General features: G+C 44.5%; 1 protein-coding gene across 4 annotated transcripts in view; it reads right to left on the reverse strand.

Annotated features, from left to right (window-relative positions):
- Window positions 1-6,372: 6,372 nt before the first annotated feature.
- Window positions 6,373-19,482, reverse strand: part of LOC115204386 (MAP7 domain-containing protein 2) — a 26,963-nt gene continuing 13,853 nt past the window's right edge. For 2 of the 4 annotated variants that reach the window (XM_029769918.1, XM_029769914.1), the window contains exons 8-18: window positions 13,208-13,329; window positions 12,964-13,079; window positions 12,424-12,878; window positions 12,156-12,306; window positions 11,827-12,007; window positions 11,579-11,683; window positions 11,388-11,447; window positions 10,999-11,050; window positions 8,614-9,277; window positions 7,970-8,232; window positions 6,373-7,800 (exon numbers count right to left, since the gene is read on the reverse strand). In XM_029769918.1, the coding sequence (XP_029625778.1) occupies window positions 7,974-8,232; window positions 8,614-9,277; window positions 10,999-11,050; window positions 11,388-11,447; window positions 11,579-11,683; window positions 11,827-12,007; window positions 12,156-12,306; window positions 12,424-12,878; window positions 12,964-13,079; window positions 13,208-13,329 (2,165 nt within the window). In that variant the 3' untranslated portion in view covers window positions 6,373-7,800; window positions 7,970-7,973. Of the gene's footprint in view, window positions 7,801-7,949; window positions 8,233-8,613; window positions 9,278-10,998; window positions 11,051-11,387; window positions 11,448-11,578; window positions 11,684-11,826; window positions 12,008-12,155; window positions 12,307-12,423; window positions 12,879-12,963; window positions 13,080-13,207; window positions 13,330-19,482 lie in introns of all 4 variants that reach the window. The other 2 variants (XM_029769915.1, XM_029769917.1) reach the window with 2 other exon arrangements.

Raw genomic sequence — 19,482 nt, forward strand, 5'->3', positions numbered from 1 at the left:
AGGATGATGGCTGCAGAAGGTATCTCAGATACGGAGGAGTAAGGCCTAAGAGGGTTTTATAAATAAGCATCAACCAGTGGGTCTTGCAACAGGTATACAGAGATGTTTACAGAGGAGTATAGAGTGCAGTGATGTGTCCTATAAGGAGCATTGGTGGCAAATCTGATGGCCGAATGGTAAAGAACATCTAGCCGCTCGAGAGCACCCTTACCTGCCGATCTATAAATTACGTCTCCATAATCTAGCATGGGTAGGATGGTCATCTGAATCAGGGTTAGTTTGACAGCTGGAGTGAAAGAGGAGCGATTACGATAGAGGAAACCAAGTCTAGATTTAACCATAGCCTGCAGCTTTGATATGTGCTGAGAGAAGGACAGTGTACCGTCTAGCCATACTCCCAAGTACTTGTATGAGGTGACTACCTCAATCTCTAAACCCTCAGAGGTAGTAATCACACAGGTGGGGAGAGGGGCATTCTTCTTACCAAACCACATGACCTTTGTTTTGAAGGTGCTCAGAACAAGGTTAAGGGAAGAGAAAGCTTGTTGGACACTAAGAAAGCTTTGTTGTACAGTGAGGGAAAGCTTTACGGTGGGAAATACATATGCAGAGATCATCCGTTCACCCACACCTCGTCTCACAAAGACACAGCAGTTGGAACCAAAAATGCCCAATTTGGACTCCAGACCAAAGGACAAATTTCCACCGGTCTAATGTCCGTTGCTCGTGTTTCTTGGCCCAAGCAAGTCTCTTCTTCTTATTGGTGTCCTTTTAGTAGTGGTTTCTTTGCAGCAAGTCAACCATGAAGGCCTGATTCACACAGTCTCCTCTGAACAGTTGATGTTGAGATGTGTCTGTTACTTGAACTCTGTGAAACATTTATTTGGGCTGCAATTTCTGAGGCTGGTAACTCTAATGAACTTATCTTCTGCAGCAGAGGCAGCTCTGGGTCTTCCATTCCTGTGGTGGTCCTCATGAGAGCCGGTTTCATCAAAGCGCTTGATGTTTTTTATGACTGCACTTGAAGAAACTTTCAAAGTTCTTGAAATTTTCCGTATTCACTGACCTTCATGTCTTAAAGTAATGATGGACTGTCGTTTCTCTTTTCTTATTTGAGCTGTTCTTTCCACAATATGGACTTAGCCCTATTTGGTAAAAGACCATATTCTGTATGCCACCCCTACCTTGTCACAACACAACTGATTGGCTCAAACGCATTAAACTCCTTCAGGATTGGTGGGTCCCCACAGGACGGTTGAGCTAACATGGGCTAATGCGATTAGCATGAGGTTGTAAGTAACAAGAACATTTCCCAGGACATAGACATATCTGATATTGGCAGAAAGCTTAAATTCTTGTTAATCTAACTGCACTGTCCAATTTACAGTAGCTATTACAGGGAAAAAATACCATGCTATTGTTTGAGGAGAGTGCACATTTATGAACTTAAAAAGTTATTCATAAACCAATTAGGTTCAGTCTTGAAACAACATTTTTAACAGAAATGCAATGGTTCATTGGATCAGTCTAAAACTTTACAGCTGCACTGCTGCCATCTAGTGGCCAAAATCTAAATTACGCCTGGGCTGGATTAATACATTAAGGCCTTTATCTTACATTTCAAAGATGGTACAAAAAAATACTAAGAAACTGATTATTTTTTTCTTTGTATTTTCTTTTACCTATTCCAATGTGTTATATTCTCCTACATTCATTTCACATTTCCACAAACGACAAAGTGTTTCCTTTCAAATGGTATCAAGAATATGCATATCCTTGCTTCAATGCCTGAGCTACAGGCAGTTAGATTTGGGTATGTCATTTTAGGCGAAAATTGAAAAAAAGGGGCGGATCCTTAAGCGGTTTTAAGAAGGAAAGAAATCCACAAATTCACTTTTAACAAGTCACACCTGTTAATTGAAATGCATTCCAGGTGATTACCTCATGAAGCTGGTTGAGAGAATTCCAGTGTGTGCAAAGCTGTCATCAAGGCAAATGGTGGCTATTTGAAGAATCTCAAATATAAAATATATTTTGATTTGTTTCACACTTTTTTGGTTACTACATGATTCCATATGTGTTATTTCATAGTTTTGATGTCTTCACTATTATTCTACAATATAGAAAATAGTAAAAATAAAGAACCTCTTGAATAAGTAGGTGTTCTAAAACCTTTGACCGGTAGTGTACATTTGCAAAAATTTCAAAAAACCTGTTTTTGCTTTGTTGTTATAGGGTATTGTGTGTAAATTGATGAGGGGGAAAAAACCAATTTCATACATTTTAGAATAAGGCTGCAACATAACAAAATGCGGAAAAAGTCAAGGGGCCTGAATACTTTCCCAATGCACTGTATATGGCTAAACCTTTCCACTTTCATAATTGGAATGAAGAGCACAACACCTAAAGTGCTATAGCTGTCACGTCCTGACCATAGAAAGCTTTTATTTTTCAATGGTAGAGTAGGTCAGGGCGTGACAGAGGGTTTTGTCTAGTTCATTTATGTCTATGTTGGTTCTAGATTATTTTTTCTATGTTGGGGGTTTTGTCTAGTTTATGTATTTCTATGTGGAGTTCTAGCTATTGTATTTCTATGTTTTTTTGGGGGGGATGATCTCCAATCAGAGGCAGCTGGTCATCGTTGTCTCTAATTGGGGATCATATTTAAGTGGTTGTTTTTCCCACCTGGGTTTGTGGGAGATTATTTTGAGTAAGTGTATGTTGCACCTCTTCGTCACGGTTTGTTGTTTTGTTATTTAGTTTATCTGTATGTCTTGCCTAGTTTCACAGTTATAATAAAATGTGGAACGATACACACGCTGCGCTTTGGTCCCATTCTTCAGACAGCCGTGACAGAATCTCCCAGCACCAATGGACCAAGCAGCGTGGTCAGGAGGACTGGACCTGGAAGGAAATCCTGGATGGGGCAGGACCCTGGACAAGGCCCGGGGAGTATCGCCGTCCAAAGGAGGAGATTGAAGCAGCGAGAGCAGAACGGCGATATTACGAGGCGTTATACCATCAAGGCAAGCAGGCGGAGACAGCGAGAGAGGAACGGCGACAATACGAGGAACTAGCACAGCAACGACGGAAGCCCGAGAGGCAGCTCCCAAAAGTATTTTGGGGGGGCACACGGGGAGTTTGGTGGAGTCAGGTTTGGGACCTGAGCCAACTCCTCGTGCTTACCGTGGAGAGCTGAGGGGTGAACCAGAGCCAGTCAGGGAGACGAGTGAGGAACTCGACGCAAGATTCCGGAGAGAGGTGGTGGCATTGAGAGCGTTGCAGAGCGGGTGTGCTGAGGAGCGTGACACCAGTCCGGTGTCATATGCACCAGTTTCACGCATCTGGCTTTCAGTGCGCCTCCCCAGTCTGGTACATCCTGTGTCTCCTCCACGCACTCACTTGAGGGAGCATGTGACCTGTCAGGCACCATGTTTTGCGGTGATACGCACGGTGTCTCCAGTGCGCATTCACAGCCCAGTGCGTTCTGTGCCAGCGCCACGCACTTGCCGGGCTAAAGTGAGCATCCAGCCAGGACGAATTGTATCAGCCCTACGCTCCAGAACTCCAGTGCGCCTCCACAGCACAGTACGCCCTGTGCCTGCTCCTCGTACTCGCGCTGAAGTGCGTGTCACCAGTCTGGCTCCACCTGCGCCAGTGCTATGCATCAGGCCTCCAAGGCGCCTGCCCAGTCCGGGGTGTCCTGTTCCTGCTCCCCGCACTCGCCCTGAGGTGCATGTTACCAGTTTGGCGCCACCTGTGCCAGCCCCACACATCAGGCCTCCAGTGCGCATTCCCAGTCCAGAGCTTCCGGTGACAGTTCCCAGTCCGGAGCTTCCGGCGACGGCCCACGGTCCGGAGCCTCCGGCGACGGCCCACGGTCCGGAGCCTCCGGCGACGGCCCACGGTCCGGAGTCTGCGGCGACGGCCCACGGTCCGGTGACACGAAAGCGGAGGGATCAGCTTGTGGAGCGGGGGCTACGCCCCGAACCGGAGCCGCCTCCTATGCTGGCAGAAAAGCAGGATGTGAGGGTTCTTCGTCCCGCACCAGAACCACCTCCGATGCAGGAGGATCCGCGGGATGTGAAGGTTCTTCGTCCTGCACCAGAGCTGCCACCGACATTAGACACCCACCCTAACCCTCCCTGTTTTTTTGTTGTTGTTTGGGGTTGTGTGTTCGGAGTCCGCACCTTTGGGGGGGGGTACTGTCACGTGCTGACCATAGAAAGGTTTTATTTTTCTATGGTAGTGTAGGTCAGGGCGTGACAGAGGGTTTTGTCTAGTTTATTTATGTCTATGTTGGTTCTAGTTTCTTTTTTCTATGTTGGGGGTTTTGTCTAGTTTATGTATTTCTACGTGGGGTTCTAGTTGTTGTATTTCTATGTTGATGTTTTTTGGGATGATCTCCAATTAGAGGCAGCTGGTCATCGTTGTCTCTAATTGGGGATCATATTTAAGTGGTTGTTTTTCCCACCTGGGTATGTGGGAGATTATTTTGAGTAAGTGTATGTTGCACCTCTTCGTCACAGTTTGTTGTGTTATTTAGTTTATTTGTATGTCTTGCATAGTTTCACAGTTATAATAAAATGTGGAACGATACACACACTGCGCTTTGGTCCCATTCTTCAGACAGCCGTGACAATAGCCAATAGGATAAGAAAAAAGAGGCATCGGGTTGTTTTCTAACAATTGAAACATTTATTGTAGGATGAAATTTGGGTTGGTACACTAACTTTTGTCATGACGTTGGCCTGTGGGTAAGGTTTATGACCCCCCGTAAATACCTTTCTCCCTTCCCTCTCTCTCTGACTCTACTGAAGGACTCTTGAATAGCCTTTGTTAAACATAGAGAGTCTGGGAACATCAAACAAGTGGGGGGGAAAGGAACCCTATTTCGGTAATAGAACCAGTTGAAAATGTGCGTTGGTACTTAATGTATATGATGTCTGTTCGGTGGTCATCTGAGACATTATGACTGATGTCAGGATGACATAAACTGTATCTGGGAAAGTCTACACATTTAAGTCATTTAAATCAGATTCACATGGAATTGTTGTGCAAATTAATGTTTGAATATAAACCTATTTGTGATAAGATTAAATGTAATTTTAGCTTCCAAATGAGAGAATTGGGTTTTCATAAGGTTAGAGCCCTGCTCAATCAGTGGCCCGCCCCTGTGAAGAGACATGGGTTATAAACTATGAAACACACCCTTCTCTCCCTCCACTATATAAGCCCTTGACGAAAATGTAACCTCCTGTTCCGAGGACGATAGGACGACGGTCCATACGTTAAAAGGACTAACATGTCAACTACAGAACTAAGCCAACCTCAGCGTGAGCTTTGGTTGTGAATGGTATGTACTTTGAACTCTTATTCACTAAAGAAGTGAGACATCCTAGCCGTTGAGTTAGCAACAGCAGCTGTAAATGTGGGCTAGGAAAGGATGAACGACGTATCCAGTCTAACACACAACGAAGATACTACAACGTATCCAATTTGCCACCAGAGACATTCTTCCGAGGACAGGAAGATCTCTGTTGGCCAACACGGCCAGCATCTACGACCAACCTACCAAAGCGCAGCTCAGAGTAAATATTTATTGCATTTTCCTTTTCCAAATGGGCGGTAATTTAGAATGCACAAGGTACTGTATTTACAATAGCACAGCTTCTCCCTTTGTTCCTCAGTCTTCCCGCTCTTTCATTCAAGCCCAACCCTCTCTCTCTTTGTGTAACAAGCCATCATACAGGTTCCGTCCACCAAGGATGTTATTCTGTGACATAATTTGCATTCTGTGTATATGTAATTCTGTGTGTTTGGTTAGGTATTTAGTAAATAAATAATTAAACCCAATTTTGTATTGCTGATTCAACTTGTTAGCCAGGGTTCGTGAAGATAACCAAGAATTTACAACTTTCAGATGAGACTGAAATAAGGTGACGATTAATATTGACTGCTATTGATGTAAAATATTACTAGGTCTTTCAGAGTTTATTCGGAAGATAACAGCTCTATAAACACTCTTTCGTGGTGCCCCGACTTTCTAGTTAATTACATTTACATGATTTGCTCAATCAGCTAATATTAATTACAGAGAAAGGATTTTATAGAATAGCATGTCATATCACTTAATCCGGCATAGCCAAAAACACAACACTTTGTACAATATTTTTGCAGTGCAAACTTAATTAGTTATTATCAAATGATTGTACAGGACATGAAACCATTAAGGCATTGGTATTTATCCACAGGGCACACACTGGCTAGTCTTGTTTTTGACATTTCATATTCAGATTTTTATCCGATATAAATTGTTACATTTTTAAGTGGCATTGTGACCTACTGTAGGCATTTAGATACAACAATACATTATTGTTTTAAGGTTTATTAATAGTACTGATATTTATCATCTCATGCTAATGACCCATGCACAATGTCTACAATTGTCACATTTTTTAATTCATTGCAATGCTGCTTTAGTTAGAGATACGACAGACACAGTAGGTTTGAACTGTTAATAACATTTTTTCTCTTTAAAACTGATTTTCTACATCCCTGGTTGCTTAGTCTTCAAGTAAAAATCTTGCCTTCTTTTGGTGCATTATTTCTCAAAACACAATACAGTCAAAGTGGAACCAGTGGCTGACCACTTACATCTGTGCATATACACACCAAAAGTACTTAATTTTGACAACACAGCCAACTGGATTCCATCTTGCAAGCCATTTAACATTCAAATGATACCAGCTCACTGGTTTCAGACTTTTGAGGGATCAGGCACAGCTCTGTACTTTGTTGATCGAGGAGGGAAGAGAGAACAAAACCTGCAATGCATGGGTTGGTGACAATCTGGATTATACTGAGGAATGTTTCTGTACAGCTTCTTTATGTTGACTTTTGAGTTGCAGTAGGGCCTACTGTTTGACCTGGGTTCAAGTATTATGGCACACATGCTACAATCCCAATCGCACAGCAGGTTGGATACATACATTGTGACAACAAGCTTGAGTCTCTTGGGAGTGAATTATGTCCAGGGAGATACAAGCTAACCTGAGGCATCCACAGCCAGAAAACTGTGGACTTTTCAGTGGAACAATCTAATTGAAAGATCAGTACATACTAAACTACAGTGGGTGGATACAGAGCAATATTCATCTTTCAATCATTAAAGGAACAATACTTCTGTCGTTAGAGGAACAATACTGCAGTAGCAAAGGCAACTTACTGATATGATTCTCTACATGGGTATGTGGGGTCTTTCACTATAACAATTATTTAAGGAGAAGAGAGGCAATCACCAGTCTGTGTTTCTACTCAACTACAGAGTAAGAGCTTTTGTTTTTAAATTAGATTGAACTTTCTTAGCTAACTGCTTTATATCATGACAGGTAGTCAAAAGGAAATTGCTTCATGGGCACTTTGTTTCATTGAGACAGTCCTACACACACACACACACACACACACACGTTTCAGACAATAACAACGGCTCTATGCAATACATGACATGACACAGATAGCTATGACTATCATCAAGGTATTATCTGACAAGTACAGTAAATCTATGAATATTATTGTCACTTATGCTCCGTGGTCCAAGGCTATAAAGACAGATGTATTGTAGGAGGTTGAAGGTTAATGGACATTCAAGGTTGGAGACCAACAAGGAGGATCAAAAACTACATTCAGAGTGCTTTCTCTCTCATCTCAAGAGGTGCAGAGATTTCCATCCTCAATAACACCAGACAACATGGATGATGTCCCTCTGCTCTCTCCACCATGGCTTGCCAATCCAGGGCTCTGAAAAGAAAAAGGTCATCATAAGATTCTGTGTGTTTGAGAGAAGCTAGTGTGGGCGAGCTACTGTATGTGACAACTTGCATTTGTGATTTAAAGTGTGTAAACATGCACCTGTGAACATTCTCATAGATTCACATTCTCATCCTCACATGAATTAATTTGTATGTACCGGACTACTGGATGTTGAACTTGTGTGAGGGTGGAGGATGAGATTGGATGAGCTTGGAATCGGCACCGGGGCTGCAGAGCCCCTCGATCAGATTCTTGTTGCAGTCTCCTAGGCTTCCCATGGGGGAGAGTTTGGGGTAGGCCACATGGCCCGTCAGGTCCAGTAGATCTTCCAGGGCTCGGGCATTACTCATGCCATTGTGCTGGACCTCATTGACTGGGGAGTACTCTGGGATGGAGACGAGCTCCTCCTTGGAAACTGGGCTGAGAGAGGACAAGGGATGGAGCAAATTTGTAAATTTCATAATGGTTATTCCCTCGATGGTATACTACTATGGAGCATGCTGCCCTTGAGTAATCAAGGTGAATAATGTATTATGCAAAGTGTTAAATGTGAAGCCATTTTCATTATCAATATTCCTCAGGGTATGACCAAGTGCTGTGGAAAAGCTCTGAATAGGATTCTGTTGATACAAAATCCCTAATATGCCCTGAGGGTAACACACATAGGTAGCTGGTATGGTGGGCAATGCATATGCAAATGTTCATACTAACCAGTATCAGTTGCATTTATTGTTTGAATCAGTTATACGTGCATCATCATGTGTTCCTGTAGATAGACATGGCCTTGCTCTGATTGCTTACCTGACCTCCATGGACTGCACCTCGTCATACACCCCGCTGCTTTTCACAACCAGAGGCTCCAGGTTGATGAGTGGAGTTGGGGGTCGGCCCACCGGTAGGGACGCCACGGACGGTTTCTTGGGCTGCACCCCTTGTCCGATTGTCTGTGTGGTCAACTTCACGTTTACTTGGGTACTCTCCTGGATTTTGAGCTGAGCAGTGGCTTGGCTGCTCACCTGGGTTTCCTCCGGTTTCTTCACCTGTACATTCACTTGGACACTCTCCTGTTTGCCCGCTTGGGGAGCATCGGGTCTCTTTGTATTATCCAGACGATTCATTTGGTCAATGGTCTTTGCACTCACCTGTGCACTCTCTTGCTGGTTCACTTTGGAAGCAACCCGTCCCTTCACAAAGACACTCTCTTGCTTGAGAACCTGGGCTGCACCCTGTCCATTCACTTGGGCTGTCTCTTGTTTATTTATTTGTTTAGCGCCCTGTCCCTTTTGCAGATCATTCTTCAGTGGGGTTACCTGGTAGATGGCTTGTCCCTTCACCAGGGCACTGTCTTGCTTGTTGACATGGACAGTGACCTGTCCATTAACCTGAGACTCAACCTTTGGGTTTTCTTGCACATTCACCTGAGCATTAGTTTCAATCTTCATCTTTGAGTTCATTTGCATTTCCCCTGTAGAGAACAAAATGATCACATTGCACAGGACTATTCCCTGAGAAAGAGCACCACAAGACCTGACCAAGGACGGCTTAAAAATATGCTATCTATACACAAATCCCATGCCTCCCCTAGAATCATGTCAGAATTTGTTAAATCCCTGGCCACTATTACCCCTTGAAATTGTCCCATTCCTTAACCTATATGCACCACTGTGGCAACATATCATACATGACTACCTTTGTGAGCCAGAAGGGTTTCCAAGATCAAGTAGACAGGCAGATTTTCTACTGCCCTCCTGTTCTACATCAGCTAATCAAATAGAACAAGAAATGCAGATTGGTCTTTCTCTTCAATTTCATTACATTTTCTAAATACTGTATGTATTAGGTAACAACACACCCGCCACGCTGATCATCAGTCCCCTCCCGTACTCCCTGTTCACTCATGACTGCACGGCCAGGCACAACTCCAACATCATCATTAAGTTTGCTGATGACTCAACGATGAGACAGCCTATAGGGAGGAGGTCAGAGACCTGACCATGTGGTGCAAGGACAACAACCTCTCCCTCAACGTGATCAAGACAAAGGAGTTGATTGTGAACTACAGGAAAAGGAGGACCGAGCACACCCCCATTCTCATCGACGGGGCTGCAGTGGAGCAGGTTGAGAGCTTCAAGTTCCTTGGCGTCCACATCAACAACAAACTAACATGGTCCAAGCACACCAAGACAGTCGTGAAGAGGGCACGACAAAACCTATTCCCCCTCAGGAGGGTAGTGCGTATGGCCCAGTACATCACCGGGGCCAAGCTTCCTGCCATCCAGGACCTCTATACCAGGCGTTATCAGAGGAAGGCCCTAAAAATTGTCAAAGACTCAAGCCACCCTAGTCATAGACTGTTCTCTCTGCTACCGCACGGCAAGCGGTACCGGAGCGCCAAGTCTAGGTCCAAGAGGCTTCGAAACAGCTACTACCCCCAAGCCATAAGACTCCTGAACAGCGAATCAAATGGCTACTCAGACTGTTTGCACCCCCCCACGCTGCTGCTACTCTCTGTTAATATCTATGCATAGCCACTTTAACAACCCTGCCTGTATGTACATAATTATCTCAAATACCTCGACACTGGTGCCCCCGCACATTGACACATTGACTCTGTACCGGTACACCCTGTATATAGCCCCGCTATTGTTATTTACTGCTGCTCTTTAATTATTTGTTTTTCTTATCTCCTACTTTTTTAAAAAACTTTTTTTGTTGTATTTTCTTAAAACTGCATCGTTGGTTAAGGGCTTGTAAGTAAGCATTTCACTGTAAGGTTGTTTCACCTGTTGTATTCGGCGCATGTGACAAATAAAATTTGATTTGATGTTCAACCTTTCTATTGAAAAATAATAAGGATGACAATACATGCTGAGGGCTGCATTGTGGCAGGAACAGAGGAGTTATAAATAGCCAAAGACCTTGAACATAATCTAGGATGCAGAGCGAATCCAATCCTCTCCTGAGGACAGGTATTGGAAAAACACTGCTAAATTACAGCCATGCAGGAGTCTCCTATGTTGATGGAAAAGTACTGGGGTCTCTCACCCACCATGCCCAGACTACCCACTGCTGCCACTGGGTGGGACTCCTATACAACATGCTTTAGTAAGCATTTATACATTCATAGAAGGTCTTACCTACTCGGGCAGGCAGAGTATCAGTAAGTGAGTGGAATGGATCACCTACCTGGTGGTGAGACAGGCTGAGGCAGAGTATCCACCTGCCCTTCCTCATTCTGCTTCAATATGGAACAAAGATGGAGGCAACATTTATTATTCCACAGCAAATAAGAATAAAATGATGTACAATACTGTGTGATTAAGACCTGTAGTAATCAGGACGCATAAACCAATGTATCAACAATGATACAATTTAATCCTGATAATGATCACAACATTGATATAAAAACAAAAGCTCTTGGTGGGGGGGGGGGAATACAAGCTGCAAAGCACATACTATGTTAGCATGCAATACCTCACAAGATCACACAACATCACATGGATAATACAGCAGTCAGCAGGTCCCTTCCTTGAAGCCGTGCAGAGCTATGAGAACGGCAGGCACATCTACAGTACCTTCATCTCAGTCTGGTTCTCATCACTCTTCCTGGTTCTCTTCATTATCTCCTCAATTCTCTGTGGGGATTGCATCAACATTTGATTAAGGACTGGTACAGACCTTGATGACGTGTATTGAGCGGTGCAGACTGGGTTTCAGAGAGGCTGATTTATTCAGTAATAAGCATTGAGTTCTGAGTCATAAAAACCTTCTTCCGCAGATGTCTCTCCTCTTCTTGTTGTAGCTTCAGTATCTCTCTCTCCTGATGCTGACGCTCCGCATCCTTCTGTGCCTGTAACTCGGCCTCCTCCTTCTGTATTGATGAAGATAGAGGATTTATGCTTGGAAGTGGAACCGTACTGTGTACTGTGCAAACAACCCATGTTAAACATGCACCAGAGTAGACTTTCTGCATATCACCATACAGACAGTCACAACAGAGTGACCCCCCCCCACCTCTCTGTCCATCTGGACTTGTAGCTCCTTATCCCGACCCTCCCTCTGCAGTTTCTCCTCTTCCTCTCTCATCCTACGGAGGTCCTCCTGTCTGCTCCTCTCCTCCTCAGCACGTCGAGCCTCCTCCTCCTGCCGTGCCCGCTCCTCTGCCTGTCTCCTCCTCAGCTGCTCCGCCTTCAGACTGAGTGACACAGAGAAAGACATGATGACTTGCAGTATATGGCATCAGTCACATCCACAGACACACAGACACACCATCTGTCCGTTATGTACTGACAAACAAAGAGACGCATGGTGACACTAACCACTGAGACACACAGTCTCCTTACCGCTCATCCTCCTCCTGCTCACGACGTTGTTTCTCCTCCAGCTCCTTCTGCACCCTGGCCAGACGCCTACGCTCCGCTAGCAGTCTAGATGCTTCCTCTGCGCTTGTCGTTCCAGCAATTCCTTTCCCTATTGGCGTCACTGACGATGGCTCTGTCACAAAGATAAAGGCCCAAATCAGTGTGCATTGAAACTCGTGCCCTTTTGACAATGCACTGATATATGTACTTAAATATTGATATACACAAAACGATTGGTAAAGAGTTTCACCTGTGCTCTTATCTGCATTCAGGTCGCTGCAGGCGGGCTTTGGCATCTTCCTGTCTGGAGTGTCTATTTTGGAGGCTTTCCTATCAGCAGTCTCAGTCATAGGACTCTTTTTATCAGGGTTGTCCTTCTTTTCAGAAATCTCACCTTTTAAGTTCTTACTGGGGGTCTCAGTTTTTGGGAATCTCTTTTCTGGGGTCTCGGTGTTGGAAAGTTTTTTTTCAGCGGTGTCGGCTTGAGAAGACTTCTCAGGGCTCTGAATATCAGACATCTTTTTCACAGGGATCTCTGGCTTGGAGACATTTCTGTCACTGATGTTGTGCCCTTTGGCTTCTTCAACTTGTCCGTCCTCCTTCTTGTTGCCGTCGGTAACCGGGGTGGTGGGTCTGTGTCTGATGGGAGAAGAGTGGTACTGGCGCACAGTGCAGGGAGACTGGGTACAGTTCTTAGGCAGCAACCTAGCAACAAGAAAGACATCATCACCCTCTGTCACAGTAACTAGGACCGACCACATGGGTTCAGCAGCAGGACAGCGAGTCTTACTTGGGGGTGGCAGGGGAGGCTGAGCGTCCGGTGAACATGGCTGGGGATTCTGCTCTTCTCACAGGGGAGCCTGTCGCAGGGGAGCCAGTCCTTCTCTCTCTGCGCAACCTCTCCTTCTGAAATCAAACCAGAGAGAATGTCAGTGTGTGTGCATGTGTGTGTAGTCCTGCCAACATGGCCCTGCCAACTCTTCACTGGTTTCTGTCTATTCTACAACCAAGTGGGTAGGTAAAACAAGTCTGACCTTGGGGGTTTGAGGGGTGGAGATAGACCCCCCTGCTGACTCCTCTGGAGAGCCCTGGAGCCTCCGTCGATTAGCCCGGCTTGGCGAGCCCCGATAGGGTGACCTGTGGGGGCTGCAGGGAGCTGCACAACGACAGACAGACACTCAGAGGTCAAAGGATAAAATAATTATCAAGTTAAGATGTATTGTGGTCAGAGGAGATACAATGATGGTAATTCCATATTTTCCGATCAATATCAACAGTATAGGTATGGAGGAAACTAAGAACAAAAAAATCCCCAAAAAAGCTTGTCAAAAATTTTATAAATTGATTTGCATTTTAATGAGGGAAATAGGTATTTGACACTCTCTCAATCAGAAAGATTTCTGGCTCCCAGGTGTCTTTTATACAGGTAACGAGCTGAGATTAGGAGCACACTCCTAAAGGGAGTGCTCCTAATCTCAGCTTGTTACATGTATAAAAGACACCTGTCCACAGAAGCAATCAATCAATCAGATTCCAAACTCTCCACCATGGCCAAGAACAAAGAGCTCTCCAAGGATGTCAGGGACAAGATTGTAGACCTACACAAGGCTGGAATGGGCTACAAGACCATCGCCAAGCAGCTTGGTGAGAAGGTGACAACAGTTGGTGCGATTATTCGCAAATGGAAGAAACACAAAAGAACGGTCAATCTCCCTCGGCCTGGGGCTCCATGCAAGATCTCACCTCGTGGAGTTGCAATGATCATGAGAACGGTGAGGAATCAGCCCAGAACCACACGGGAGGATCTTGTCAATGATCTCAAGGCAGCTGGAACCATAGTCACCAAGAAAACAATTGGTAACACACTACGCCGTGAAGGACTGAAATCCTGCAGCGCCCGCAAGATCTCCCTGCTCAAGAAAGCACATATACATGCCTGTCTGAAGTTTGCCAATGAACATCTGAATGATTCAGAGGACAACTGGGTGAAAGTGTTGTGGTCAGATGAGACCAAAATGGAGCTCTTTGGCATCAACTCAACTCGCCGTGTTTGGAGGAGGAGGAATGCTGCCTATGACCCCAAGAACACCATCCCCACCGTCAAACATGGAGGTGGAAACATTATGCTTTGGGGGTGTTTTTCTGCTAAGGGGACAGGACAACTTTACTGCATCAAAGGGACAATGGACGGGGCCATGTACCGTCAAATCTTGGGTGAGAACCTCCTTCCCTCAGCCAGGGCATTGAAAATGGGTCGTGGATGGGTATTCCAGCATGACAATGACCCAAAACACACAGCCAAGGGAACAAAGGAGTGGCTCAAGAAGAAGCACATTAAGGTCCTGGAGTGGCCTAGCCAGTCTCCAGACCTTAATCCCATAGAAAATATGTGGAGGGAACTGAAGGTTCGAGTTGCCAAACGTCAGCCTCAAAACCTTAATGACTTGGAGAAGATCTGCAAAGAGGAGTGGGACAAAATCCCTCCTGAGATGTGTGCAAACCTGGTGGCCAACTACAAGAAACGTCTGACCTCTGTGATTGCCAACAAGGATTTTGCCACCAAGTACTAAGTCATGTTTTGCAGAGGGGTCAAATACTTATATCCCTCATTAAAATGCTAATCATTTTATAACATTTTTTACATGCGATCAAATACTTTTTTCCCTCACTGTACATCACGAATACTATATAAATTGGCATTTGAAAAATAAAATAAAAACACCCACAAACTTTTTTTTGCAATCAAAAGTGTATGCTGAAGCAACATTACTACTGCCATATTTACAGTGTAGTGGAGGGTAAACACCGTTTACTCACCTTTTTTATTTCACACGAGCGTTACAGAAACATTTATTGAAAGTACTGTGTTTATCCACCTATTTTGTTTACCACTACATCACTGTACATTATGTAAGGCATGCAGTGTTAAGCAACACTTTTGTAAAGCATCTTAGCATGTAGGTATTTTTTTCTCCTTGTCACTCCAAAACATACACACAAACACAGTAGACAGCTGTTACACACATACTGAATACACACATTTAAACACATCTATACCCTCAGACACATACATTCACAAAAGCCAGACCTAGACATAAATAAAGTAGATAAAATGGCATGTCTATCGGCAGAAGTAGAAATGCTGCCATGCAGTCCTTAGTTTCTACATCACTAATGCTGCACGATGTCACCGGTGTGTTACCTGTCTGGAAACATTTACTGCCTATGTGCAAAAACTTGTCGGTCCAGATGTTTTGTCTAGCTGCTACCTGTGCATTGGTGGCAGGGCAGATGGAGGTCTGCTGCACTGTGGCACTGGGCCATAGAGGAGTGAGTGTGGGTAAGAAGGCGGTGGACCATCAGGCTCTCCACAGAGATCAGGTGACAGCGCTGGGCTGATGGAGGGGTCAGGGTTCAATGGAGGAGTTGGCAGGAGGGGACGGAGATGAGGATGATGAACAAAACAAAACAAAACGCCACGAGGGACATGAGACGGAGAAATGAAGGTGCTAGAAGCAGAAGGAGAAGAGGAACGGGGCTAAGAATTATTGTTCTAGACTAGTGAGTACTGTACACCCGGAGAATGGAAAAGATGTATGGGTCTGCCTCAAAAATGGCTCATTGTCATTTGTGAAGACACCGACAAAAGTAGCTATTAGCAGTGAGGGTGAGAGTAGCAGATGCCGAAGTCATAGTGTTTAGGGTAGTAGTAGTAGCATTGATAGTAGTAGTAGTAGTGATAATAGTACTAGTAGTGGTGATAGCAGCAGCAGTAGCAGTAATAGTAGCAGTAATAGTAGTAATAGTGGTGATAGTGGTAGTACTAGTGGTGATAGTAGTAGAAGGAGTAGTATTAGTGGTGATAGTAGTAGAAGGAGTAGTATTAGTGGTGATAGTAGTAGAAGGAGTAGTAGTAGTGGTGATAGTAGTAGTACTAGTGGTGACAGTAGCAGTAATTGTAACAGTAATAGTACTAATAGTGGTGAAAGAAGCAGTAGTAGTAGAAGTAATAGTAGTAATAGTGGTGATAGTAGTAGATGGAGTAGTATTAGTGGTGAAAGTAGTAGGAGTAGTAGTAATGGCGATAGAAGTAGTACTAGTGGTGAAAGAAGTAGTAGTAGCAGTAGTACTAGTGGTGAAATAAGCAGTAGTAGTAGCAGTAGTACTAGTGGTAAAATAAGCAGTTGTAGTAGTATTAGTAGTACTAGTGGTGATAGTATCAGTGGTAGCAGTAATAGTAGCAGTACTAGTAGTAATAGCGGTGATAGTAGTAGTACTAGTGGTGATAGCAGTAGAAGGAGTAGTAGTAATGGTGATAGTAGTAGTAGAAGGAGTAGTAGTAGTACTAGTGGTGTAAGAAGCAGTAGTAGTACTACTAGTGGTGATAGTAGTAGTAGAAGGAGAAGTAGTAGTGGTGATAGTAGTAGTAGTAGTAGTAGTAGTAGTAGTAGTAGTAGTAGTAGTATTAGTGGTGATCGTAGCAGTAATAGTAGTAGAAGTAGTGGTGATAGTAGTAGAAGGAGTAGTACTAGTTGGGATAGTAGTAGAAGGAGTAGTATTAGTGGTGATAGTAGTAGTAGAAGGAGAAGTAGTAGTGGTGATAGTAGTAGTAGAAGGAGTAGTAGTAGTACTAGTGGTGTAAGAAGCAGTAGTAGTAGTATGAGTGGTGATAGTAGCAGTAATAGTAGTAGTAGTACTAGCGGTGGCAGTAGTACTAGTAGTAGTAGTAGTAGTAGTAGTAGTAGTAGTAGTAGTAGTGGTGATAGTAGCAGTAATAGTAGTAGAAGTAGTGGTGATAGTAGTAGAAGGAGTAGTACTAGTGGGGATAGTAGTAGAAGGAGTAGTAGTACTAGTAGTAGTAGTAGTAGTAGTGGTGGTGATATTAGTAGTACTAGTGGTGATAGTAGTACTAGTGGTAGTAGTAGTACTACTAGTGGTGATAGTAGTAGAAGGAGAAGTAATAGTAGTAGTACTAGTGGTGATAGTAGTAGTAGAAGAAGTAGTAGTGGTGATAGTAGTAGTAGTAGTAGTATTAGTGGTGATAGTAGTAGTAATAGTAGTAGAAGTAGTGGTGATAGTAGTAGAAGGAGTAGTACTAGTGGGGATAGTAGTAGAAGGAGTAGTATTAGTGGTGATAGTAGTAGTAGAAGGAGAAGTAGTAGTGGTGATAGTAGTAGTAGTAGTAGTAGTACCAGTGGTGATAGTGGTGGTAGTAGTAGTACTAGTGGTGATAGTAGTAGTAGTACAAGTGGTGATAGTAGTAGTAGTACAAGTGGTGATAGTAGTAGAAGGAGTAGTAGTAGTAATAGTAGCAGTAGTAGTAGTAGTAATAGTAGCAGTAGTAGTAGTAGTAGTAGTAGTGGTGCTGATACTAGTAGAAAAAGAAGCAGTAGTAGTACTACTAGTAGTAGTAGTAGTAGTGGTGATAGTAGTAGAAGGAGTAGTACTAGTGGTGATAGTAGCAGTAATAGTAGTAGTAGTAGTACTAATAGTAGTAGTGATAGTAGTAGAATAAGTAGTACTAGTGGTGATAGTAGTAGAAGGATTAGTGGTGATAGTATGCCTTCCCTGTAGCTCAGTTGGTAGAGCATGGTGTTTGCAACACCAGGGTTGTGGGTTCGATTCCCACGGGGGGCCAGCACAGGAAAAAAATGTATGAAATTGTATGAAATGTATGCATTCACTACTGTAAGTCGCTCTGGATAAGAGCGTCTGCTAAATGACTAAAATGTAAAATGTAAATGTAAAAAATGGATTAGTAGTAGTACTAGTGGTGATAGTAGTAGTACTAGTGGTGATTGTAGTAGTAGTAGTAGTAGTAGTGGTGATAGTAGTAGAAGGAGAAGTAGTAGTGGTGATAGTAGTAGAAGGAGTAGTACTAGTGGTGATAGTGGCAGTAGTAGTAGAATAAGTAGTACTAGTGGTGATAGTAGTAGAAGGATTAGTAGTAGTAGTAGTAGTGGTGATAGTAGTAGTACTAGTGGTGATTGTAGTAGAGTAGTGATAGTAGTAGTACATTACATTTAAGTCATTTAGCAGACGCTCTTATCCAGAGCGACTTACAAATCGGTGCATTCACCTTATGATATCCAGTGGAACAACCACTTTACAATAGTGCATCTAAATCTTTTGGGGGGGGTTAGAAGGATTACTTTATCCTATCCCAGGTATTCCTTAAAGAGGTGGGGTTTCAGGTGTCTCCGGAAGGTGGTGATTGACTCCGCTGTCTTGGTGTCGTGAGGGAGCTTGTTCCACCATTGGGGTGCCAGAGCAGCGAACAGTTTTGACTGGGCTGAGCGGGAACTGTGCTTCCTCAGAGGTAGGGAGGCGAGCAGGCCAGAGGTGGATGAACGCAGTGCCCTTGTTTGGGTGTAGGGCCTGATCAGAGCCTGAAGGTACGGAGGTGCCGTTCCCCTCACAGCTCCGTAGGCAAGCACCATGGACTTGTAGCGGATGCGAGCTTCAACTGGAAGCCAGTGGAGAGAGCGGAGGAGCGGGGTGACGTGAGAGAACTTGGGAAGGTTGAACACCAGACGGGCTGCGGCGTTCTGGATGAGTTGTAGGGGTTTAATGGCACAGGCAGGGAGCCCAGCCAACAGCGAGTTGCAGTAATCCAGACGGGAGATGACAAGTGCCTGGACTAGGACCTGCGCCGCTTCCTGTGTGAGGCAGGGTCGTACTCTGCGGATGTTGTAGAGCATGAACCTACAGGATCGGGTCACCGCCTTGATGTTAGTGGAGAACGACAGGGTGTTGTCCAGGGTCACGCAAAGGTTCTTAGCACTCTGGGAGGAGGACACAAGGGAGTTGTCAACCGTGATGGTGAGATCATGAAACGGGCAGTCCTTCCCCGGGAGGAAGAGCAGCTCCGTCTTGCCGAGGTTCAGCTTGAGGTGGTGAGCCGTCATCCACACTGATATGTCTGCCAGACATGCAGAGCTGCGATTCGCCACCTGGTTATCAGAAGGGGGAAAGGAGAAGATTAATTGTGTGTCGTCTGCGTAGCAATGATAGGAGAGACCATGTGAGGATATGACCGAGCCAAGTGACTTGGTGTATAGTGAGAATAGGAGAGGGCCTAGAACAGAGCCCTGGGGGACACCAGTGGTGAGAGCACGTGGTGCGGAGACAGATTCTCGCCACGCCACCTGGTAGGAGCGACCTGTCAGGTAGGACGCAATCCAAGCGTGGGCCGCGCCGGAGATGCCCAGCTCGGAGAGGGTGGAGAGGAGGATCTGATGGTTCACAGTATCAAAGGCAGCAGATAGGTCTAGAAGGATGAGAGCAGAGGAGAGAGAGTTAGCTTTAG

Source organism: Salmo trutta, chromosome 12 (assembly GCF_901001165.1).
Source record: "Salmo trutta chromosome 12, fSalTru1.1, whole genome shotgun sequence".
In the NCBI taxonomy this organism is placed as follows: Eukaryota; Metazoa; Chordata; class Actinopteri; order Salmoniformes; family Salmonidae; genus Salmo; species Salmo trutta.